The 25315-nt window shown below is 48.1% G+C and overlaps 1 protein-coding gene across 5 annotated transcripts in view; it reads left to right on the top strand.

Moving 5' to 3' along the window:
• The window catches only part of KATNIP (katanin interacting protein), a 231358-nt gene that overhangs the window by 132776 nt on the left and 73267 nt on the right, over positions 1-25315 (top strand). For 4 of the 5 annotated variants that reach the window (XM_088832877.1, XM_088832876.1, XM_055409734.2 and 1 more), the window contains 5 exons: positions 2681-2943; positions 3813-3872; positions 5331-5437; positions 7431-7533; positions 12782-12997. In XM_088832877.1, the coding sequence (XP_088689003.1) occupies positions 2681-2943; positions 3813-3872; positions 5331-5437; positions 7431-7533; positions 12782-12997 (749 nt within the window). The remainder of the gene's footprint in view (positions 1-2680; positions 2944-3812; positions 3873-5330; positions 5438-7430; positions 7534-12781; positions 12998-25315) is intronic. The other variant, XM_055409735.2, reaches the window with a different exon arrangement.

Here is a 25315-nt window from a genome sequence, read left to right as displayed (position 1 = left end):
GAGGTGTTGAAGGACCGGGAAGCTTGGTGTGCTGCAGTTCATGGGGTCGCAAAGAGTCGGACATGACTTAGCAACTGAACAACAAAACCCCAGAGAATTCATACATGTTAATTCCCAGTTATAAACCAACGTTAATGTCAATCCTTGATACCATTGTTTGTTTTTTTGCGGATTTTTGTTTGTTTGTTTTGGCTGCATGAGTCTTTCTTTCTGCCCATGAGTCTCGGGAAGTGGGGGTTACTCTTCATTGCAGTGCACAGGCTTCACTCATTGTGGTGGCTTCTCCTGTGGCAGGGCATGGGCTCTAGGGCACCACAGGCTCAGTCGTTGTGGTACACGGGCTTAGTTACTCCTTGGTGTGTGGGATCTTCCCAGATCAGGGGTCAAACCCGTGTTCCCTGCGTTGGCAGGTGGAATCTTAACCACTAGGCCACCAGGGAGGTCTGGAGATTATTGTTAAGTGGTGCCATCCAGTTGCCTATGTTGAATTCACGTCTTCAGCCCAGACCACCCTCCCAAACTTCACACTCATGTGTGTGTACAGGCCAACTGGACAGCTCCACCCTGATGCCAGTCACATCTCTTGGTTCCAAGCTGCCCTTGCTCTTCCCTTCCAAACCTGCTCCTCCCACAGCCCTCCCCAGCTCAACCAAGAGCAACCCCATCATCCACTTACTCAGACCAAAGTCATGGAGTCATCCTTGACTCCTCTCTTTCTGTAACTGCCACATCTACTCTGGCTGGAAATCCTGTTGGCTCCATCTGTAACATACATGCAGAAACTGACCACACTCTGTGTCCCCCCTCCCCTGCACAGCTGCAGGAGCCTGGCCCCTCTGCTTTCCCCTTCATCTCCCTTCATTTTGGTCTCCACTCAGCACCTAAGTCAGATCAGGTCCCCTGCTCTAGAGCCTTCTCTGACTCCTCAGTTCTGTCAGCGTTATGACCTTACAGTGTCCTCCCAGGCCCTGTGTGACCTGTTCTCCCCACCCCTTCTCAGATCTCTCACTTCGCACTGGTGTGTGGACCACACTTCCCCAGTGCTCAGCGAGGCCCCTCTTACCATCCTGTACTTTCCATCTCTGTTACCCTGCTCTGCTTTTATTGTTTTTCCGTATCATCTCCTGGCATGGAACACCCTAGACTATTTATTGTTTTCTCCAGCTATTGCCTCCCTCCACAAGGGTGAGAATCTTGGTCTGTCTGATCACCACTGTGTCCCCAGTAGTAACAACAGAACCTGGCAGAGTGGCACTCAATATATATTTTTCTAGAGAATGCAATTCAGTGGGTTAAAACCTCTTTAAACATCCCAATGGCAACATTTTGAGCAGTTCTGTTTTTAAATAGAGATTAAAAAAAAAAAACAGAGAAAGAATCCGAATATGAGTAAGTGAGATGTTATCATAAGACACCGCTCATATTCATTGCCTGGCCTAGGCAATAGTCAGTTGATAGCCAATTTCATGTGATCCCACCCATCCCCCACCTGATTATGAAGCAAATTCAAGTCATCATATTTATCTGTAGATGTTTTAGAATGCCTTTTGTTTTTAACAGCTGCATAGTATTCCACTGGGTGAACAAACCACCCAGAGATAGTACCTACGTGTTGGGGCTTCCCTGGTGGCTCAGTGGTAAAGAACCCGCTTGGCGGGAGACTTGGGCTTGATCCCTGGGTCAGGAAGACCCCTTGAGGAGGAAATGGCAACCCACTCCAGTATTCTTGCCTGGGAAATTCCATGGACAGAAGAAGCCTGGAAGGCTACAGTCCATGGGGTCGCAAAAGAGTCAGACACAACTTAGTGACTAAACAAGAAGAACAACAGAACATACCACAATGTATTTTTTTTTCAACCAGTCTTATTGGGTGCTTTTTGCCTATCACTTTATAAAGTCAGTGTTCCACTCATTAGAACTTCTGCCATCAACTTCAGTTTTGCAATACTTTTTTTCTTCAACTGAAGAGTAATTTCTTTGTAATTCTTGTTTCCCACGCACAAACAAAATAAAATAAAGCACAAAGATTCCGAAACACCCTTCTTCTCCACAATATTAGGGATTATTCTTTATATGCACTTTGCTAGAAGTCTAATTTTTTAACTTTTTATTTTGATTTTAGATGTAAAGGCAAACTGCAAGGACAGTACAACCAACACCGCCGTTCCCCCAGGTTTAGCACTTGCTAACATTTTGCTGCAGTTGCTTTCTATTTGCTCTTTCTGTGTGTTTTTTTTAATCATTTGAGATTAAATTGTAGACAGTGTCCCCCTTTACCCTGAACACTGCAGTATGTATCTCCTAGGAACAGGGGCATTCATCTTCCATTGCTAAGGTGCACTTACATGGGACATTCAGGATATTTAGCATTAATACAATACTGTTATCCAAGCCACAGACTCTACTAGGATTTCTCCACTTGCTACAATTATGTTCTTTAGCGCGATGTCTGCCCACCCAGGATCCACCCCCAGGATGGCTATTGCATTCAGCTGCCGGGTCTGCACCATCCCCTTTCATCCAGAGCATCTCTCCAGGCTATCTTTGTCTTTCTTGACCTTGACATTTTTGGAGAGTACAGGCCAGTTTTATAGAATGTTCCTCAACTTGAGTCTAATCGATTTGGAGCAACCCTCTCAGAATGCAGTCTAAAGCAGAACCCCCTGCTTTCCGCCCCCAGGACCTGGAAGCCGCCGAGAGAGACCCCTATCCGCAACCCGGAAACCGGTGCACGAGGCTGAGGACCGAGAGGAAGATGCCTCAGCCGTGCTCAGGGCCATCCAGGTGGAGAACGAGGCCCTGCAGAGGGCGATCCTCAGCAGAAAGGCTGAGCCCCCCGCCAGCCCACCGCAGGTGCGTTCCCTGCATCGGGAAAGGATGGAGGAGGACTCCGGCTACTCAGGGACCAGGCGGTGTCTGAGCCGTGCTTGCCAAGAGCACGTGGTGAGGAGAGAGAGCCCTGGGAGCGCCCCTGACCTCAGACCAATCAGCCTATCCACTGCCTGATTCTCGCTGACCTGTCCAAGTCCCCATTTCCTCCACCTCCTTTCCATCTTTTGTGTCCTAAGCCTATGTTGGATGCTAACGTGCCTCCAATCCTTGTTGATTTCCCTGCAAACCCCGAATATCTTAAACCAGGGTTGTAGACTTGGGGGGTCAGAGCAAGAATGGAGAAAACAGCCATCTCTGGCTTCTCTGGAAAGACCCCCTTCCCCAGAGCATGAGCCCTTCCGGCCTCAGCAGTCCTCACCGCTCCCTAAAGCCCTGCCCCTGGCCTGCTTCACCTGCTCAGGAAACCCCTGCAGCCTTGGCATTTGAGCAGCAACAGGAAGATGGGTGATGGGGTGGAGTGGGGGGGGGCTCGGGCATCCCGCGGTGTCCACATCCTTTTTCAGAAGCATGTTCCCCGACTCACATGTTAAAACCCTTTGCCTTAACTTGTCCCTCTTGATGCTCACAGTAGTCCTGAGACAGGCAGGACTGGTTTCATGACCCTGTTTTCTAGATATGGCTGATGGCACCCAGGAATCAGAGGGGCTTTCTCGGGGCATGTCTGTGTATGGAATTGGCTGAGGTCTGACTGCCTACAAGCCTGGAGCCCCGTCCACACACCAGTTGCTCCCCAGGCCCTGTTTCGGGCTACTCTTTGGGGCAATCATCAAGCATCATCTGTTCCCTGTTTCCCTGGTGCTCAGCCCTATGCTCCCGATACTCGCGTCTGTGATCACAAGACCGTCTTTGTCTCTTTCGGTGAAGGGGGTGCAGTGGATGGCTTTATTCTGATCTCAGATCATGTGATTCCATCATTCCAGGACACAGAGGGACCACGAGCAAAGTCATGGACCTGTCTGCTCAAGGAGGAGACCCCTGAGGTCAGTGAAGTCCTGAGAGGAACAACAGAGCGCTGTTCCTAACAGCGCCTGACAGTCTCGAGAGGGCCTCCCTGCCACGGTCCCAGCGGGCCCTCACTGTGCTTCCTGAGCACGCCGGCATTCTGCCCATCTCCCAGCTCGGGAGACCCAGGCTGGAGCGCTTTGCCCATGATTATGAGTGGAACTCACCCAGGCCTGCTGACTCCCAGGCCCTTGTTAGGTTTCTGTTTTTTCACACGATAATACAAAAACAGATCTTAGTATCCTAGATAAATATATATCTATATCTACCTAGTTGGATTAGGCCAATCTCAGCAAAGGTGGCCCCAGGAAATATGGATGTGAGTTAATAATAAAATAGCTGGGCATGTCTTTGCTAGAGTGTGCCCAAGGCTATGCCATGTCCTCAGAATACAGAGGTGGCTGAGTCAGACCAGATTAGCCCCTGGCCTCAGGGAGCTTGCAGGCAACATTCCAGTTAAGCCATCCATAACCCGGTGGCTTCAGAGAGAGATGACAGTAAAAGGGGCTAATGGTGAGGGTGTCAGACTGGGATAGTGGCTGCCTCCCACGGGGTGGTCTGAGGAGGCCCCTTGAAGGGCATCCGGTCTAGGCTGAGCCCTGCCTATTAAGAAGGAGTCGCCTGGCAAGAGAATAGCATTCCATGTGGAAGGAACAGGGGGAAAGCTTTGAAGTGGGGATGAGCCTAGCCTAATCCAGGAGGGGAGGAACTCCTGGAGGAGAAGAGGGCAGGGGAAGTACGGGGTGGGCAGTGGGGAATTGGAGAGAGAGCTCATGAAATAGAGTGCTAGGCAGGGCAGCACCCCAGAGCAGCACTATGGTTTTCTTTTTGCAACCCTCCTGCTTTTTCTATTATTTCCTGGTCCTCTGAAACCATTGCCAGTCAATATTTCTGACAGGTTTGCCACACTGCCTACCCTGTGGTCCAGGATTTCTAGATGACCTGACCCCTGATTCACAGAGCCTCCGATGACTACAATTACTTGCAGATAGAGACCAAAGCACATTTTTAGTTCAGATGATAAATGAAAAATAAGGGGAAAAGGTTTGGAGGATTGAAAATCAAAGGGTCTAATGTTACTGGAATTCTCCACAGAGTCCCATTACTTTGTAGCAAACAGCACAGAGGTTCACTGGAGGTGGGCAAAGGTTTTGATGAAAGAGAAAATTTTCAATAGCTCATTGAAGCTGATCGTTCCCTGGGACTTCCCAGATCATAAGAAACGGAGACCCTGTCTTTTGCCGAAGATCGTGTGAGGGTTTTCTGGAAATCGAATCAGCCCGGGCAGTTGCTGTCACCCTCATTCCAGTTCCCAGTTGCCCACAACAGGGCTGATGATCTGAGGAGCATGTCCTTTTGACCATGGCTGTGCTGTGGCTTGGGCCAGGAGGGTCGCCTCAGACATCTGCCTCATGAGCTTTTGCATCCTTCCTTAGCTGCCTCCCATCACCACGGCGACCAGCACTCAGGAGCCAGTCAGGGCAGCAGGGGGAGCCAGAGCCGTCAGTGAAGCCATCGACAGAATCGGCCTTTTGGGGAGCAGGTACTTATCTAAGCAGCTTCAAAACGAAAACAAGCACCCCATAGTCATGCACCCATGAGAATCTTATTAACCGAGGTTTTTCTTTGCCTTTCCTGTATGATTCCAGACCATTTAAAGCTGGTCGCTTAGACTGCATCCCTCTCCCCCTCCCTTCAGCCCAGAAGCATGAAATTGACTTGATTGCTTTCAGACCCGTCTCTTGGCTTGTTCGGTTTGGTTCAGCCAGTGTAAAACTTCAATCTTCTCGGAGGTTTCCAGGGAAGTGGCCCACACAGCAGGCAGAGACCCAAAGCAATGCCCTTTGAACCTTCTTTTCTCTATTCAGAGTTCGTTCAAACTCAGCTTTCTATTCCCTTCACACGTAGCTTCAGTGATTGGCACTGTCAGATTTTATTATCAAAATAAAGGCTTTCCTCTAGTCTTCAGGCAACATCAATCTTCAGAAAGATGCACCAGCCCTAGCCAATAGTTTCAAGCATGCACTCATACCCCAGCACACTCCCCGGGCTGCCGTGGAGAGTGCGCACATGGTAGGCTGTGCAGTGCTCGTGCTGAGGGGCAAGAGCAGCTGGAATCCAGCCTTCACGGTGGTCGCTAAGCTGAGGCTCCAGCCTGGGACTGCATCATCCCTGAAAAATGGGGAGCATTTTCTCTGCATGTAGGAGGAGTTTCCTGGCCAAGCTGCATACTCTCCAGATCTGTGTCCACCCAGAGGGAGTTTGCCTTTGATAATTTCTAGAAAAATTCTGAGTAGGCTAAAGGCACTGCTAGCCATTCCTCTAGGAGTCTGCAGACCCCTGATTGGAAACCACGCTGTGTACCCCTGTGACCATAGATCAGAACTTCAGGTTTCCTCCAGGAGCAAAAGGGCCGAGCCGTAAGGATGTATCACATCAGATACAGTTTTATTTACAAACGGCACACACATCACCAAATGCTTCTTTCTGTGTCCTCAAGATCCTTTGGGGATTCTCAGCCTTAAACAGCACAAGTGGGGTGTGTTTGCAGATGACCCTCTTCTGGGTTTGAAATGCTGTGTCTTCGGAAACTAGAGGTGCTGAGCAGGTTAGGAATTGGCAAACTTTTTCAGTAAAGAAGGGGAGGGCAGGTTGGGCTGAAGGAACTGAAGTTGCCTAGATAAGAAGTCATGAAAGTGTTAGTCACTCAGTCGTGTCTGAGTCTTAGAGACCCCATGGGCTGTAGCCCACCAGGCTTCTCTGTCCATGAAATTCTCCAGACAAGAATACTGCAGTGGGTAGCCCTTCCCTTCTCCAGGGGATCTTCCCGACCCAGGAGTTGAACCCAGATCTCCTGCATTGCAGGCAGATTCTTTACCTTCTGAGCTACCAGGGAAGCGCCTTTCGGTAAGGGGCCAGATAACAAATACTTTAGGCTTTCCACTTTTTTTTTGTTTTAATAACCGTTTAACACCTTAAAACCATTCGTAGCTTTCAGGCCACATAGAAACAGGCTGTGGGCTGCATTTGATCTGCAGGCTGTACTGTGTGGACCCCTGCTTTAGACTCTTGGGGCTGTACTGTGTCTTTGTTGTGGTACACAATGTTTCTCTAGTTACGGAACATGGGCTTAGTTTCCCTGCTAAGGGCATCTTAGTGGGATCTTAGTTTCCTGACCAGGGATCAAACTGGAGTCCCCTGTATTGGAAGGTGGATGCTTAACCACTGGATGACCAGGGACATCGCCCCATCTAGACTTGTACAGGTTAAAAGTTTGCTTAAGGAGATCAGCTGGCTCTGGCCCCAGGATGTTTCTCTTACTTGGCCCTTCTTTTGGGGCTAACTGTACAGTTATTTATAAAGGGAGAAAACCAGCCCATGTGCATTTTGATCTCTCTGCTGGGTGTGAGCCTTTTCTTCTCAAATTGTTACTTCTCTCTGAAAGGGAAAAGTAAGCCTGGTACCCTTGATGGGAATGCTGTCTATTGTGTATCATTTATTACTACTTGTTTGCTAAAACAAATATCACATTTCAGACAACAGCAGAAGCTTCTGAAAGTCCTCCAGGCCATTGAAAGTGACTCCACCCATCTCAGCTGGGTTGTTTCACCCACGGAGGAGCAAGTGCTGGACCCAGAGGTGAGAACCTTGACTTACGAGGCTTTCCCAGGGCATTCTCAACTTGCCTGAAGGCTGAGGGAAAAAGGGCCCCTCAGGACGGTCATTTCTATCTGGTGGGAACTGCTCTGACAGCAGTAAACTTGCATCTTTCTGCCGTGGTCTCCATCCCCGCTCCTGTCTCCCCCTAGCACTCAGACATCCATGTGATGAAGCACAGAGTTTCAGCGGACAGAAGTCTGTCCACCCAGGAGGAAATATAAGCAGCCTGTCTATAGAAAAATATCCAACATCACTGATAATCAAGAAATAAAAATTAGGGCAACCTTAACATTCCATTGATATCTGAGTTAAATTATTTTTGATGATAACCTCTAGCACTGGCAAGATTACAGTAGAACTGACCATCTTACTCTGCTGGCAGCAGCAGAAATATGCGTGGAAAGCTTTTGAAAAGCAGAAAGGACAAACTTAGGAAGAGCCCTAGAAATATTTATGTCTTCCAGCCTGACAATCCTACTTCTTTACCCTAAAGAAATCACTCAACAGAAATTTAAAAATATATAGGCACAAATACGTCTATTCCAAAATTATTGAAAGTAGGAGAAAGTGAGAGGGAAAAACAAAGCAATAACATATATGTCTCACGATAATACAGTTAATCAGGAAAGTATGATATATGGGCACAATGCAGTTGTGTAAAAGGATGGACATTTCATTATGGAGGTCATGCAGATAGAAAATGTTAAGGACATAAAATTAACTGCAAAAGGTAATGTTCATCTTCATGGAGTCCAATGTTATTATAGCAAGTGGGTAAAGATATGGCTGTCTGAGTGGTTCAATGGAGCTGAGACATGAAGAGTGAAACAGCAAGATGGCATCAGGATGGAGGAATAACGGGTGATGCTTTATCTTTTTGGTCAAATGGTTTGTGTCCACACATGTTCTCCCCACTTCCTATACCCAAGCCTTTCTTATAACTGTTTGGTACAGCAGTCACTCACCTTGTGATTGGCCGATGGAGACTTAACAGGCACATGTAAAGCTCATATGACATCAGAAGGAGCCCTGCTGCAACCTAGACTGGAGTTCTGGCTTGGAGTCTTTACCATCATTCAGAGGTCGTGTGACCCTAGACAAGCCTCTTAAGCTGTCTGGTCCTGGGAGTGGATGGCTGTCCAACTGGGTAAATAATCCACAGGCCGAGGGGCTGCTGTGTGGCTGCAACAGGAAAGGTCTCTGAGGGCAAGTGGTTTGGTGCCTGACACCAAGGCAAGGGGGAACCAGGATATATGCCTTCTAGAAAAATCTACGGAAAGCAAACCTTTATTCTCCCTGTATGGCGTAGTTGCTTTCTTAGATATGAAGATCCTAAGTGTGGTGAAACCTCAGTCACATCAAAAAGGACCTAGATGGGACTTCCTGGTGATACATTGGATAAGAATCCACCTGCCAATGCAGGGGACATGGGTTCGATCCCCAGTCGGGGAAGATTCTGCATGCAGAGGAGCAACAAAGCCCACGTGTGGAAAATACCGAGCCAGAGGTCTAGAGCCTGAGAGCCACAACTACTGAATCCCAGTGCTGCAACTACTGAAGCCCTGGTGCCCAAAGCCTGTGCTCCCGAGTAAGAGAAGCCACCTCAGTGAGAAGCCCGTGCAATGCAATAAAGAGTAGCTCCTGCTCATTGCAGCTAGAGAAAGCCTGCACCCAGCAACGAAGACCTAGGACAACCAAAAATTAAAAAAAAGAGCCTGGATGGATGAAGTCTCCTTACATTATAAGAGACAAGAAACCCAGGGCAAACTGACTCGCACAACAAAGAGCAGAAACATGAGAGATTCCTTTGTAGTGAATGTCATAGTCGGGATCAGGTAGGGCTTGATCCAGAAGCTCACACTGTGTCTCCACCATGTCAGCTGAATCTCTGAGCCCCATCCCCACCTCAGTGCCCAGTCCCAGCTCTGCTCCCTCCCTGCCATCTCTCCATGGCCAGTGATTCCCAGTTCTCCCCGTTTTACGCTGAGACCCCACAGTCAGGAGAACTGAGCGGTTTCTCCACACACAGATCTGAGACTAGGTCACATGCCCATCACCGAGCCACTCCCTTCAGGTGGCCCAGGCATCAGGACGCACTGATCGACTGGACCAGTTCAGCTCCTCCTCGGGGTAGGAAAGCATCCTTGTTATCTCACGGCTCAGAAAAGAGAAGGGGCAACTTTGACAAAAGAAAAGCAGGTGGTCTTGGTGAAAGGGGGGCAGTGATGCCAGGGTCCAGAAGCTTCCCGACCAATGTTCACCTCACACCCCTCCCTCCAAAATCGAGCAGGACTAGCCATGAGGTTGCAGCACTGACAACTTGTGACACTTCCTTAGTTAACAGACCCTCCATTTAGAAATGCTGCTGAGGACATTCACACATTTTAGATTGCACTGGGCGTGAGATCCAGCAGCCCCTCCCAAGGGCAACTCGCCTCCCATCTGGCCTCCTTCTGACGGCCAACAGCCACAGTGACCACCGCCACTTCTTCACACCTCCCACAGGGCTCACCTGGCAGTGGAACGCACCTCCCAAGCACAAGTTCATTAACCTCCCGATCCTCACGCCTTGAACTGGGCTGGTGGAGTTTTATCACCTTCCTGCCAGCCTGGGACTCAGGCCCAAGGCAACAGAGGGCTTGGCCCTGGCTCCACATGGGCCTGTGGCAGAGAAGGAGGAATCCATGGGGTCTGCTAATAAAAACAGGCCCTATGTTCCCTCCGGGAGTGGGGAGCTGACCTCCCTCCCTCCGCATCCCCAGCCCATCGCCTGGCAATCAAGGCTCATCCAAACGCACGCTGAGAGCGCTAGCACGTCTCGCTGGCTATTAATTAAAAAAAATAAGTAGGGAACAGTTGCTGTTCATTTGCTCAGCTTCCTGCTCACAGGACCGTCACAGATTATAGTGCTAATTAAGAGAGGGCATGTGCACGCAGGGAAGGCACCATTTTCTGAGTGGCTGATCCGTGGCCACCAGCCCTGCGGTCAGGGCAACAAGGGGCCTCAGGAAGCCGTTCCGCGGCGTGGCCATTGATTGATGGTGTTCACGCCCTCCAACACCAGACAGCCTGCCCGAGAAGGAGGTGGGCATTAAAATCAATGGAGGAGAGAGATGGGCGGAAATGGCCACTTACAGAGTGCACGCAGGCCGGGACTGCTGACCGGGCCATCTCGGGGCGTACACATGTGCTTAGTCACTCAGTCATGTCCGACTCTTTGTGATTCTTTGGACTGTAACCCGCCAGGCTCCTCTGTCCATGGGATTTTTCAGGCAAGAATACTGGAGTGGGTTGCCATGCCCTTCTCCAGGGGATCTTCCCAACCCAGGGACCGAACCCGGATCTCCTGAGTTGCAGGCTGATTCTTTACCCACTGAGCCACGCATGTATCCCGCTTAATCTCCAGGATAGGACTGTCAGATTGGTGGTGTCTTCTCCTGGTCCCCATCCAGGCAGAGGGATGTCGACTGGCCTGCCAGAGTCCTGTGTTATCTACTGCAGCGGTCCCCAGCCTTTTTGGCACCAGGGATCGATTTCGTGAAAGACAATTTTTACATGAACTGGGGGTGAGGGGATGATTTCGGGATGATTCAAGCATATTACATTTATTGTGTGCTTTTTTTTTTCTAATCTATGATGCTGCTGCTGATCTGACAGGTGGTATGGGTCTTCGCCCCAGAAGTTGAGGACCCCTGATCTACTGTATTACATAGGCTGTCTACTAGGCTGCCACACCACTAGGCTGCCGTAGTCTGGGGAGCTTAAACAATGGAGACTCTTTTCTCACCAATCCAAGAGTAAGGTGTTGGCAGGCGGGGTTTCTTCTGAGGCCCGTCCTTGGCTTGCACATGGCCACCTTCTCATTGTGTCCCCACATGGCCTTTTCTCCATGCCTGCCCGTCCCTGGTGTCTCTCTTGGTGTCCAAATGTCCCCTTCTTGGAAGGACGTCAGTCCGAATGGATTAGGCCCATGCTAACACCCTCATTGGAGAAGGCAGTGGCACCCCACTCCAGTACTCTTGCCTGGAAAATCCCAGGGACGGGGGAGCCTGGTGGGCTGTAGTCCATGGGGTCGCTAAGAATCGGACACGACTGAGCGACTTCACTTTCTCTTTTCACTTTCATGCATTGGAGAAGGAGATGGCAACCCACTCCAGTGTTCTTGCCTGGAGAATCCCAGGGATGGGGGAGCCTGGTGGGCTGAAGTCCATGGGGTCACTAAGAATCGGACACGACTGAAACGACTTAGCAACAGCAGCAACAGCCTCATTGTGTCTTAATTACCTCTTTCTAGGCCCTATCCCCTTCTGAGCAATTAGGGTTTGGGCTTCAGTATCTGAATTCATGGGGTGGGGGTGGAGGTGACACCATTTAGTCCCTAGTGAAGTGAAAGCCTCTCAGTGGTGTCCAACTCTTTTCAACCCCATGGACTATACAGTCCATGAAATTCTCCAGGCCAGATATCTGCCCAGTTCAGCAGAATTTGTGACGTGCCTGCAGGACATGAACCCTTGGTCGTGGGTGAGAAAAGTGCATATTCAGGAAGAATCTGATACCTTTAAACATTTTAAAATTTTTATTTTATTATTATTTATTTTATTTATTTTTGGCTGCGCTGAGTCTTCCTTGCTGCGCCCAGGCTTTCTCTAATTGCGGTGAGTGGGGGCTACTCTCCAGTTGCAGTGTGTGGTGATTTCTCTTTTGCAGAGCACGGGCTCAGTAGTTGGGGCGCACAGGTTTAGTTGCTCTGTATGTGGGATCCTCCTAAACTAGTGATCAAACCCATGTCCCCTGCATTGGCAGGTGGATTCTTAACCACTGGTCCACAAGGGACATCCCTTTAAACATTTTTTGTTATTTGTGGACTCTTACAGAAAATACTAAGTTCCAGGGTTCACTGATAACTTTTTTTTTTGGCCGCACTGAGTGGCTTGTGGGATCTTAGTTCCTTGACTAGGGATGGAACCTGGGCCCCAGCAGGGAAAGAAGAAAGTCCTAACCACTGGACTGCCAGGGAATCCCCACAGTAACTATGTTTTAAATGCCTTGCAAATGTGAACTCATTAAATCTCCATGGTAACCATCTGTAATGGGTGCTTCTCTTATCCTCATTGTACAGATGGGGAAACCAAGGCACTGAGAGCCTAAATACCTTGTCATTTCATGGTCGAGCTGGATTCCACCTGTCCTGTTTTCATCCTGTGGCATTACCTTTCTTCTTGTTAAGGACAAATCGGGACCAAAAGCAGAAGAGATCAAAGATGCTATCTACGTGACCATGGAAATCCTGTCCAACTGGGGCAACACGTCGTGGGTGGGCCTCACGGAAGTTGAGTTCTTCGACCTGAACAACACAAAGCTCTACGTGTCACCCCATGACGTGGATATCCGGAATGCAGACATGCCGGGGGACCTGGGCCACTTGGTCAACAGGAACTTAGCTGTAAGTGGAGGCGGTCCTAAGTGAGCCTTGGCTTCGTGCTTTAATGTGTTTTTTCTGTCCAGGATAAGTCCACGGTGAGGGTGTGGGTGCGGGGAGGGGAAGGATATTGTGATTGTCTCAGCCATTCATTTAGGCAGAGTGGGGAGGAGCCTGGGAACAAGGTGCAGGCAGAGCCTCCAAACAGTACCCCCCCATGCCCTGATCCAGATCCCTGCTCAGTGGGGGTTTCTTGGGGGTTTGGGGGACAAAGAGGAGCCGATTCACCCCCTTTATCTACCTTTGCAGTTTCCCACAGTCATCACCACAAAACACGGGACCTGGGGAGGGGGAGTGTCATTGAGAACCTTGTTTTGTAGATGAAAAAACTGTGACTTGGACAAGGGCATTGACTTGGTCAAGGTCACAGAGCTGGAAGATGTGGGAGGGGCAAACGCACACCCTGCAGCCTGGCCCAGGGCCCATGTACCTGCTCCCGGCCCTGCTTCCCTGGGACACAGAGAACACACCTCGAAAACACGGAACGTTGCTTTCTTTCAAATATCTAAAAGTTAAAGAAAGAAAAGCTCTGGCATTTTCTCTTCCTGCCACTTGCAAACTGGACAGAGGAGACTGAGCTAAGCTGAGACAGACTCCCCAGCACCGACGTCCGTACTGTGCTGTGTGCTCCAGCGTCCATCACCGTGACCTCTGGGAGGGGCCTGGGACACGGGACCAGAGGTTGCTTCTGGGTCATGGAATGGGCCGAACAAGGGACAGGGGCGATAGGAAGGCTTTCTCTTGGATGCTTTTTTATACCTTTTTAATTTCCTGCCCTGTACACCATTTTCTATTCCAAAGAACAAATTATTAGTTGTTTTCAACATTTTATGTATTTATTTTTGGCTGTGCCGAGTCTTCATTGCTGCGCTCAGGCTTTCTCTAGTTGTGGCCAGCAAGGCTACTCTTCGTTGCGGGGCATGGACTTCTCACTGCGGTGGCTTCCCTTGCTGCAGAGTGCAGGCTCTAGGCACTTGGGCTTCAGTAGTTGCGGCACCCGGGCTCCAGAGCACGGGCTCCGTAGTTGTGGTGCATGGGGTTACTTAGCCCCGTGGGATGTGGGATCTTCCCAGACCGGGAATCAAACCTGTGTCCACTGCATCAGCAGGCAAATTCTTATCCACTGCGCCACCAGTCAGTCAGTCAGTTCAGTTCAGTCGCTCAGTCGTGTCCGACTCTTTGCGACCCCATGAATCACAGCACGCCAGGCCTCCCTGTCCATCACCAACTCCCGGAGGAAGTCCAAATCATTAATTTTTAAAAAAGAAAATAGTTGCCACAGTTGTCGTTCTTGCCTTGTGCCAGGCACAGCACTAAGTATGTTGTGTGTTTAATCTTATTTAAACATAACAGCACACACACCCGAGAAACAGAAAGGCCTGGCTCCAAGCTTAATCACTTACCGCTTCATGACCACCAGTAGCTCACCTAACATCTACTTTGGTTTTCTCATCTGTGAGACGGGGATCATAGTGGCACTTACCTTGATACAATAGTAAGGATCAAATGTAAATATAAAGAACTTGGCACCACGCCTCCAAAAGAGCTCTGAAACACCAGCTATTGCTGTTTTCATTGTTACCAATCATAGTAGTAGTAATACAGTGAGTGCTAAGTCACTTCAGTTGTGTCTGACTCTGTGATGCCATGGACTGTAACCTGCCAGGCTCCTCTGTCCATGGGATTCTCTAGGCAAGAATACTGGAGTGGGTTGCCATGCCCTCCTCCAGGGGATCTTCCTAATCCATGGATCGAACCCATGTCTCTTTTGTCTCCTGCACTGGCAGGCAAGTTCTTCACCACTAATGCCACCTCTGTGAAGCAAATATTATTCCCATTTAAAGAAAAAGAAGCCAGAAAGGAAGGATTTGAAATCCCCAGTTCAAGATATCCAGGTTCTGGTCTTGACTCTGTGGCCTTGGGCATCTTACCTGTCTTCTCTGAGAGTCAGTTTTTTCCTTCTCCTGTAGAATGGGAGTGGGAGGCCTGGATAATCCGTGTGGTTTTTATTTTGCCAGCAAGAGACACTGAATCTGGCTTGCTTTAGCAAATTTTTAAAAAGAAAATGTATTGCAAGCCTTTTAAGTAGCTGGCGTATTCACTGAGACTCAGGCCAGAGTCGGACAGGCCCTGTGGGAAACTTGGGGATTCTGGGTAATATCCAGGGATGTCTGAACACCGGAAGTTTGGTCATTTTTTTGGTGGGCGGCTGCCCTGTTTGTTGGTTGATTGGTTGCTTAAATGGTTTGTCATTTTGTCTTTCTGCCTGGGATATCCAGTCCCGGGAGAGGAAGGCTGATGGACCAACCTGACTAGGAGGCCCAGGCACCTGGGTGCCAGTTCCACTAAGATGCCCCAGTGGGGCAGGGAGGGAATCGTCCCTGAAGAAATTCATGGCTGTTTCTGAAAGAAAGGCAGTGTAGATGTGAGATAGCCACAGGGCTGGACAGAGCGGTGTCTGAGCCCTCTTAAAGATCAGCTATGTGACCTTGAAGGAAACAGGTCCCCCCGTGGGTCCCGGCCACTTGGATGCTCTGGCCTTCGTTCCCTGCTCTTCCTGCTTCAAGTCTGTGGGCTCCCACATGTGCCGCTGGGGCTTGGACTGGCCCTCACCAGACCTCCCTGGTCCCCCTTGTGCATAAAGCAGTGAGTGGCATTTTGGAAGTCTGCTGTACAGGACAGAGCATACCAGGGGCGATAAAAAGCATCATTGGATTTGATGGGGACCAATTCTGATGATTACTCTCCCCTTTCCTCTGCTTAGCAGAGGTTGACGAGCTTTGCCGTGTCATAGCAATGAGGACTTTAGCCCAGGGTTTTGGTGGGGGTTTTTGTTTTTGTTTTTTTTAATTTTGGGCCTTGAGACTGGGACATGAGACAGCTGTCTCACCCTAAGCTGCTGGATCTCCAGGCCCAGCTGTGGGTGAGCTCGATTCCTCCTGCCATTCTGGTCTGGGGTTTCTCTGATAGTCATCCTGTGTGCCAGGTCCGGGGCCACCAGAGCACACCACCTCTCAGAACCATCACGTTTCACTGGGCCTCAGACATCCCTTACTGAATTTCACATGAACTTTGGGATGGTTCTCCCCATTGGGTAAATGGAAAAACCAAGTCTCCGGGAAGATAAGTGACTCACCCAGCCAGGCCACACTGCTGTGGAGTGGCTGGGCTCATCTGGAAGCTGAACAGATGGTACCTAAAAGTAGAGTCTGGGTTTGAAAGAGAAGTTACTTCAATGGATGTGATTGGGGGACACGTTGGGGGTGTGAGTGCCCCGTGTTTGGTGCAAGCCCTCCTCCGTGCCCTGCCTGCCCCATTTCTCTCATTGGCCTCCCCCCAGGCTCATGGCTTCAAGATGACTCCAAATTTATACACCCAGCCCTGTCTGCTTCCCTGAGTTCCTGACTCGAATGTCAGTTTCCATGTCTCGGAACTCAGAGATCTAAAACCTAAGTTTTAATTCCCCTGCCCAGGGCCACATCTCTTCCTCCTCCAGCAGCCTTTTGCTCAGAAAATGGCATTCTCTAATGCTGAGCTGCCAAGCTTACCACTTCCTTGATTGCCCCACGCCCCGCTCCCCTTCAAGCCCATCAACCCGTCCTGTTGATTTCTCCTCCAACACGGAGCCTGGACCTGGCCCCTTCTCTCCATTTCCATTGGTTTCTCCCCAGTCCCTCTCATTGGAACATTAAACAGCTGCCTCTCTCATTCCTTTCTTCCATTCTTGCTCCATCCACTCCATTTTCCACCCTGTACCCAAAGGGAGATTTTACAAATGTCACCTCCCCTGATTAAAACCTCTGCCGTGACTTTCTGGGTAAACACGCCTCCAGCTCCTCTCTGCCTGCTGCGCCCACCAGGCTCCAGAAGCCACAGGGCTCCCTTCTGCTCCTCCGATCCGCCAAGCTCGTTCTCGCCTCTGGGTCTGGCCCTTGCTGCCTCCTCTGCCCAGAGCATGCCTCCTCCAGATGTGCACGTGGCTCCTTCCTTTCTCCTCACTCAGATTTCAGCCCAGCTATCACTTTCTCAGTAAGCCCTTCCCTGACCCTGCACACTGGAGGAGTTCTGTTCCCTCCCCACCGTGGGCTCTATCACATAGTTTCTCATTTTCTTCAGAGCACTTCTCGCTCTAAACAATGATCCTGTTCGCTTGTTTCTGATCTGACTCCTCCCATCAACCTGTAAGTTCTTGTCTGTCCTAGTCACACTATATTCCCAGAACACTAAGCAATACATTTTTGAAGTTTGGTTTTTTTTTTTAATAATTATAGTCTCACAGAAAATTGTTAAAAAAAAAAAGTGCAGAAATGAGAACGACAAAGTTGTTTGTTTTTTTTTGAAAGAATCAACAAAATGAATAAACCTCGATTGAGCAAAGAAAGGAGGGAAATAGTCAAACAGCTGAAATCAGAAATGAAAATGGGGCCATTACTACCAAACTTTCAGAAATAGAAGGGAACATTTTATTCCCTTTTATTGTGGCAATATTATGAACAATTTTATGCCAAGAAGTTAGATATCCCAGTTGAAACGGACAGATTTCTAGAAAGACATGAATTACCAAAAGTGACTCAAGAAGGAAGAAAAAGTCTGATTAGACCTATAGCAAGAAAAGAGACTGAATTAGTAATCAAGAAAAAAAGAAGGAAGAAAAGCCCAGGACCAGATGGCTTCACGGGTGAATCTTACCAAATATTTAGAGGATTAACACCAGCCCTTCACACACTGTCCTAAAATATGAAAGAGGAGGGACCACTTCCCAACTCATTTTCCAAGGCCACTGTTACCCTGAAACCAGAACCAGACGAAGCCATCAGAAGGAAACTACAGACCTATCTTAGCCCTTATGAATACAGATGTAAAAATCCTCAATAAAACATAAGCAGATCAAATCTAGTAGTGTATAAAAAGATTTATGTATCAAGACCTAGTGGAATTTATTCCAAGAATGCAAAGCTTTCAACAAACGAAAATCAGTGGTTGAATATGACACATTAATACAATAAAGGGGGAAATAATCACATGGCGTCTTAATAGACACAGTAGAGGCATTTGATAAAATTCAACATTCTTTCATGATAAAAACCAAGAACAGAAGGAAAGATCCTCAGTCTGATAAGGGGTGTCTGTGAAAATCCATGACTTGCTGAACGGTGAAAGACTGAAAGCTTGCCTCTGAGATCAGGAATGGGTTGAGGATGCCTACTTTCACCACTTCTGTTCAACGCTGTTCTGGGGATTCTACTCAAGAAAGTTAAGCTAGAAAAGGTTGGAAACAAATAAACCATATTTGCAGGTTATATGATCTTACTAAAAATCTAAAGGATCAAGAAAATCTTAAAGAATCTGCGAAAATTACTGACAATACTAAAATCAAGTTCAGCAAGTTTAAAGGATAAAAGGTCAATATACAAAAAATAAATTATATTTCTATACACTAGCGATGAACTATCCAAAAAGGGAGTTAAGAAAATTCTGTGTATAATAGCATCAAAAATAATAAAATACTTAAGGATAAATTTCATCTAAGAAATGAAAGACTTGTCCATTGAAAAGTATCAAATATTGTTGACAGAATTTAAAGATGACCCAAATAATGAAAGATGAAAATATATCTGTGTTCACGGATTGGAAGACTTAATACTATTGATATGGCAATAGCTCCCGAATAATCTATAGATTCAACATAATCCTATCAAAACTCCAACTGCCTTTTTTTTTTTTGGTGGAAATTGACAAGCTGGTAAAATGTTTATGGAAGTTCAAAGAATATAGAATAGCCCTCAAAAGTGTGGGAAAAAACAAAGTTGGAAGACTCACACTTCCCAATTTCAAAACTTACTGCCAAGTCACAGTTATTAAGACTTAATGGTTCTGGCTTAAGTATAGACACATCAATGGAATGCAACTGAGACTGCAGAAATAGACGCATACATCTATTGTCAATTGCTCTTTAACAAGGATGCCAATCCCATTCGATGAGGAAAGAATAGTTTTGTTTCAACAAATGGCGTCAGCACAACTGGATTTCCACTTGCGAGAGAATTAAGTTGGACTCTTCCCTCACACCATGTGCGAAAGCTAACTCAATGGATCAAAGACCTTGAAACTTTTATAGTTTTAAGGCCATAAAACTCTTTGACGAAAACATAGGTACAAATCTTCATAGCTTGGAATTTTTCGATGGAGTTTTAGGTATGACACCCAAAGCATAAACAAGAAAAGAAAAAAAAATAGATTAGACCTCATCAAAATTTTAAAACATTTTTGCTTTGAAGAACATTATCAAGAAAGTGAGAGACAAGCTACAGAAAAGGGAGAAAGTGTTTGCAGATCATGTATCTGAGAAGAGCCTTGTATCTAGAATATATAAAGAACTCAGACTCAATAGCAAAGGACAAACAGCCCAATGAAAAAAGGCCAAAGTGCTTTGAATAGGTATTTCTCAGAAGATTTACAAATGGCCAACAAGCACATGAAAACATGCTCAACATCATTAGTCATTCCCTTCAGTTCAGTTCAGTTCAGTCACTCAGTCGTGTCCGACTTTTTGCGACCCCATGGACTGCAGCATGCCAGGCTTTCCTGTCCATCGCCAGCTCCTGGAGCTTGTTCAAACTCATGTCCCTCGAGTCAGTGATGCTATCCAACCAGTTTCGTCCTCTGCCGTCCCCTTCTCCTCCTGCCTTCAATCTTTCCCTCATTAATTATTAGGGAAATGCAAAGCAAAACCACAAAGACATACTTCATACCTATTAGGATGCTATACTTAAAAAAAAACAGAAATAACAAGTGTTGTAAACATATGGAAAAATTGGAATCATCATACCTTGCTGTTGGGAATGTAAAAGGAAAATGGCACAGCCATTGTGCAAAATAGTTTGGCAGTTCCTCAAAGCATTAAATGTAGGGACTTCCCTGGTGGTCCAGTGGCTGAGACTCTGCACTCCCAGTGCAGGGGCTAGGGTTCCATTCTTGGTCAGGAGAACTAGATCCCACATGCTGTAACTAAGATCCAACACAGCCAAATAAATAAATAATTTTTTAAAAATTAAATGTACAGTTACCATGTGACTGAGCATTTCCACTTCTAGGTATAAATCCAAGAAAATTAAAAACATATATTCACACAAAAACTTGTACACAAATGTTCATAGCAGGGTTATGCATAATGACCAAAAGGTGGAAACCACCCAGATGGCCATCAAATGATGCACAGATAAACAAGATGTGGTCTGTCCATACAATGGGATATTATTTGGTCGTAAAAAGGAGCAAAGTCCAGAATAAACTTGGATAAACTAGAAAGCATTACGCTGAATCACTAGACAGCATCACGCTGAAAGACGGAAGTCGGACATAAAAGACCATATATATTGTATGACAGCATTTATGTGAAATGTCCAGAATAGGCAAATCCATAGAGACAAAAGGTAGTCTAGTGGGTACCAGGGACAGGGGAAATGTAGGAATGGGGAGTGACTGCTAAAGGGTACGGGGTTTCTTTGAGGGGCAGTAAAAGTATGCTGGAAAAAGATAATGGTGATGGTTGGACAACCTCGTGAATACACTAAGAAACCACTGCCTCGTTCACTTTAAAGTTTTGGTTTTATATATGTGAGTTTTATCTCCCTTTCTTTTGGCCACGCTGTGTGACATGTGCCCCCTGCAGTGGAAGCGTGGAGTCTTAACCACTGGACCACCAGAGCTAAGTATAGTGAGGTCCCATGTGCCTTTGTCTTGCTTCCCCAATGATAACAGCCTATGTGACCACAGTACATCATCAAAACTAGGACACTGACATTAGTATAACGAGCAGACCTTCATACTCTTGTTTGCGCATGTGTGTGTGTATACGTTCTTTTCAGTTTTGTCATGTGTAGACTCGTGTAACCACCACCACAGCAAGATACAGAAGAGTTCCATCACCTCGAAGGAATTCCCTCATGGGACCCTTTCTAACCAGCCCACCCCCTGCCTGTCCCTAACATGGGCAGCCATCAATCTGTTCTCTGTAATTTTTGTCATTTCAAGAATGTCATAGGGATCTCCCTGGCAGTCCCGTGGTTAAGATTCCGTGCTTCCAGTGCAGGGGATGTGGGTTCAATCCCTGGCTGGGGAACTAAGATCCCACATGCCACGCTGCACAGCAACCCCCTCCCAAATGCCATATGCATGGGATCATACTGTATGTAACCTTTCCGAGATTGACTTTTTCCCACTCAGGATAATGCCCTTGGGGTTCCCATGGTGGCTCAGATGGTAAAGAATCTGCCTGCAATTCAGGAGACCCAGGTTTGATCCCTGGGTGGGGAAGATCCCCTGGAGAAGGGAATGGCTGCTCACTCCAGTATTCTTGCCTGGAGAATCCCATGGACAGAGAAGCCTAATGGGCTGCAGTCCATGGGGTCGCAAAGAGTCGGATATGACTGAGCAACTAACAACAACAACATAACACCATTGACACCCATCCAAATTGTTGCATCAATAGTTCGTTCCCTTCTTTAAAAAATTAATTTTCGGCTGTGCTAGGTCTTTGCTGCTGCACGGGCTTGCTCTAGTTGTGGCAGGCGGGGGTTCCTCTCTAATTGTGGAGCTCAGGTTCCTCATTGCGGTGGCGTCTCTTGGGGCAGACCGTGGGTTCTAGGACATGTGGGCTTAGTTGACCCACACACGGGGGCTCTTCTCAGACCAGGGATCGAACCTGTGTCCCCTGCACTGGCAGACGGATTCTTTTTTTTTCTTCAAATAACCTGTTTATTTTATTTGGAGTCTTCTGGGTAGTATTTTTTAAATTTATTTTTTAATTGAAGGATAATTGCTTTACAGAATTTTGTTGTTTTCTGTCAAACCTCAACATGAATCAGCCATGCTAAGTTGCTTCAGTCGTGTCCGACCCTATGCGACCCCATAGATGGCAGCCCACCAGGCTCCTCTGTCCCAGGATTCTCTAGGCAAGAATACTGGAGTGGGTTGCCGTTTCCTGCTCCGAATCAGCCATAGGTATACACATATCCCCTCCCTCTTGAACGTCCCCCCCATGCCCCTTCCCACCCCTCTAAGTTGATACAGAGCCCCTGTTTGGGTTTTCTGAGCCATACAGCAAATTCCCCTTGGCTATCTGTTTTACATATGGTAGTGTAAGTTTCCCTGTTATTCTCTCCATGTACCTCACCCTCGCCTCCCCTCTCCCCGTGTCCATAAGTCTGTTCTATGTGTCTGTTTTTCAATTGCCGCCCTGCAAATAAATTCTTCGGTACCATCTTTTTAGATTCCATTTATGTGCGTTAGTATACAGTATTTCTCTTTCTCTTTCTGACTGATGTCACTGTGTATAATAGTCTCTAGGTTCCCCTCCAGGGAAGTCCAGTTTGTTTCCTTTTAAGATGCTAACTTATTAAAGCGAGGCTACTTCTGAGGGCTGTCCAGCATCACTTTGAGGGTGTGTGGATCTGTGTCAGGTTAATGTTGGAGACAGCAGCACCTTCCTTAGGAGTTAGAGACCTCCTGAGAGAGCCCTTCTCTGACCATCGATTTTAAAATTGTCATTCCGGTGGCCATTAATAATTCTCTTATATTTGCTTCATCAAATGTATCCCCTCTGCTTGATTTTTTTTTTTTTCTTGGCAATGTGACTTGTTTGCCCCCTCTGCTCACCCAGAGCCGGGACTGTCTGGGCCGGCATCCCCGGCACTCAGGATTTGTTGAGCAAGTGGGTAGCAGACGCTGCTGGTGCCTCCCCTGGTCCTTCACCCCTCCCACTGCGGTCCCTGCTGGCTGCTCTTCCTTCTGCCAGCAAACACCTCTCTCCTATGGAAGGTTTGTTTTCTGGCCTCCAGGACCCTCTTTGTTTCCCCTGCAGCAGGTCCAAACTGGCGGCCCCCAGGAGTAGCCCTGAACCTGCGCCGATGGGAACTGGAGTATGGATACACACCGGCTCCTTCGTCCTTCCCTTCAACTCCTTATACTGGAATCCTTGCCTCAGGGTCTGCTCCTGGGGGAACCCAAACCAAGACAGAATGATTGAATCAATGAATGAAAAACCTAAGTTTGAATCCTCACTCCAAGGACTTCCCTGGTGGTCCATTGGGTAAGACTCCACAATCCCAGTGCAGGGGGCCCAGGTTCGATCCCTGGTCAGAGAACTAGATCCCACATGCCACAACTAAAGATTCTGATTGCCTCAACTAAGACCCGGCACAGACAAATAAATAAATCTTTAAGAAAATTCTCACCCCACCACATGCGCACACCACACCTTTGATGGACTCTGATCTTCCTTCAGTGACTCACCATCCGTCTCCCTGCTCCCAGGGCTTGGAGGGAACCCAGTGGAATAACAGCAGCAGTGCCCAGGTGCCCTGATTCTTGTTCGACCCTCTTGATTACCACCTGCGATGGGCAGGTACAGCCAACACCTTGCCTGCTGGGCTGGCACCTGGAGGTTTGCCCAGCGAGCCTTGGGTCAGCCCTCCACGGCTTCCAGCAGCCTTCCTCCCAGGCACTCTGTCAGTGGAAAGGAAGAGTCAGAAGGCCCGGTGGCTAATGAGATTCAGAGTTACCTGTAGATTGACATTCTCCCACTCTGAACAGCACGATTCCCGCTTAGCCCTCCCGCTGATGGAAATGTGATGGGAAATCAATTTCAGTCCCCGCACTGGCGTCTAAGGGTCAGTCTTCAGTCTCTGCCGTTGTCAGGCAGCCTCAGTGACCCACTCAAGGCTCCAGCTCAGAGAAGGGATGAGACATCCCCGCTGGGTTTGGAGATGTGCTGTCCTGACTCCTCGCAGCTGCCCAGAGCACTAGAAGTTCCCGCAGAGCTCGAGAAACTTGCCAGGATAAGTCAGAAGCCCTTGAACTCATCTCAGCAGTGTCCCCCCTCCTGAAAGGCACCATTGTCACTGGGACAAGCCACCTCTGTCCTCCGTGCAGCTGGAGGCTGCGCCTCGTGTCTCCTGGGGGCCAGTGGACCCCTCGAGGCGGCCAGCGTCCCCCCTTCTCCGCTCTGTGAAGTAGCAGCCGTGGTCCTGGGGATGGGAGCCCATGGAGATGTCCTCAGATACCGGGCGCGCTCCTTCTAGATAAAAGGGGCAACTTAGCCAGTGTCAGAGATGCACGTTGCTTATTGGGATTTGTGGTTGTTCAGCCCCTAAGCAGGGACCCTAAACTTGAATGCCTGCATTTAACAGGCCGGGCAAAAACATAACCAGGGAGGCGAAGTGAGTGTAGAACAGAAGTAAGTGCTGGAGACTGGGGGCCTGGTCACCAGGGCAGTGTACTCGGCTCCAGCTGTCAGGAACCCCGTGTTGCCACGTCTTCTAAGTCTACAGACAAGCCAGGCATCTATCTCTGAGGGGCAGGAGGTATTTTCCATCTTTAAGTTTTGGCAACAAGTGGCCTTTTTCAGAAAGCAACAACAACAGCACTTAGTGAGCTAAACAAAATAGCTCTGCTGGCCAGATCGTTTTAGTCTCTTCTTGAAAGTTTCCGAGAGGGACTTCCCTGGTGGTCCAGTGGTTAGGACTCTGAGCTTCCAATGCACGGGGTGTGGGTTCAATCTTGGGTTGGGGAACTAAGATCCCACAGGCCCTGCAGCACAGCCAAAGAAAAAAAAAATAAAGTTTCCGTGAGAGGACAGATATTAGCAGGTGAATTTCATGTATTCAGTCATTTCTTTATTTGACTATTGTTCCAAACATTCGATTCAAAGATTTTTGTTGTCATTTCCCAGTGCCAAGGAGCTGTGCTGAATGCTAAAGGTTCTGGAATGAATGAGAAGAGCTTGAAGCTGAGTGTGTGTGTGTGTGTGTGTGTGTGTGTGTGTGTGTGTTAGAGGGCGTGTGACATAGACATGAAGACAGGGAATCGTGGGGCACTGAGCAAATGATACCCACAGGCATATTGAGGGATCGTGGGTACCTAGATGGGGGAGTGCTTGTGTCAAGGAAAAAGGTGACCATGGGGGCGACAACACACTTGAGCTGAATTTCCCAGGGTGGGGACAGAAGAGTGGTGGGGGTTTTTTGCTTTGTTTTTTTTGTTTTTATCTGTTTGTTTGTTTTTGGCTGCCCTGAGTCTTAATGTCACTGTGCACGGGCTTTCTCGAGTTGCAATGAGCAGATGCAACTCTCTAGTTGTGGCATACAGGCTTAGTTACTCCACGACACATGGCATCTTCCCAGACCAGGAACGGAACCCGTGTCCTCTGCATTGGCAGGCGGATTCTCAACCACTGGACCACCAGGGAAGTCCCAGGGCAGGAGAGTATTGCACACGGAAGCC

Source organism: Moschus berezovskii, chromosome 27, assembly GCF_049115385.1.
Source record: "Moschus berezovskii isolate FMDL1 chromosome 27, NW_MosBer_1.0, whole genome shotgun sequence".
Lineage (NCBI taxonomy): Eukaryota > Metazoa > Chordata > Mammalia > Artiodactyla > Moschidae > Moschus > Moschus berezovskii.
The sequence above is the reverse complement of the archived record's forward strand: the minus strand, read 5'-3'. Positions and strand labels throughout refer to the sequence as shown.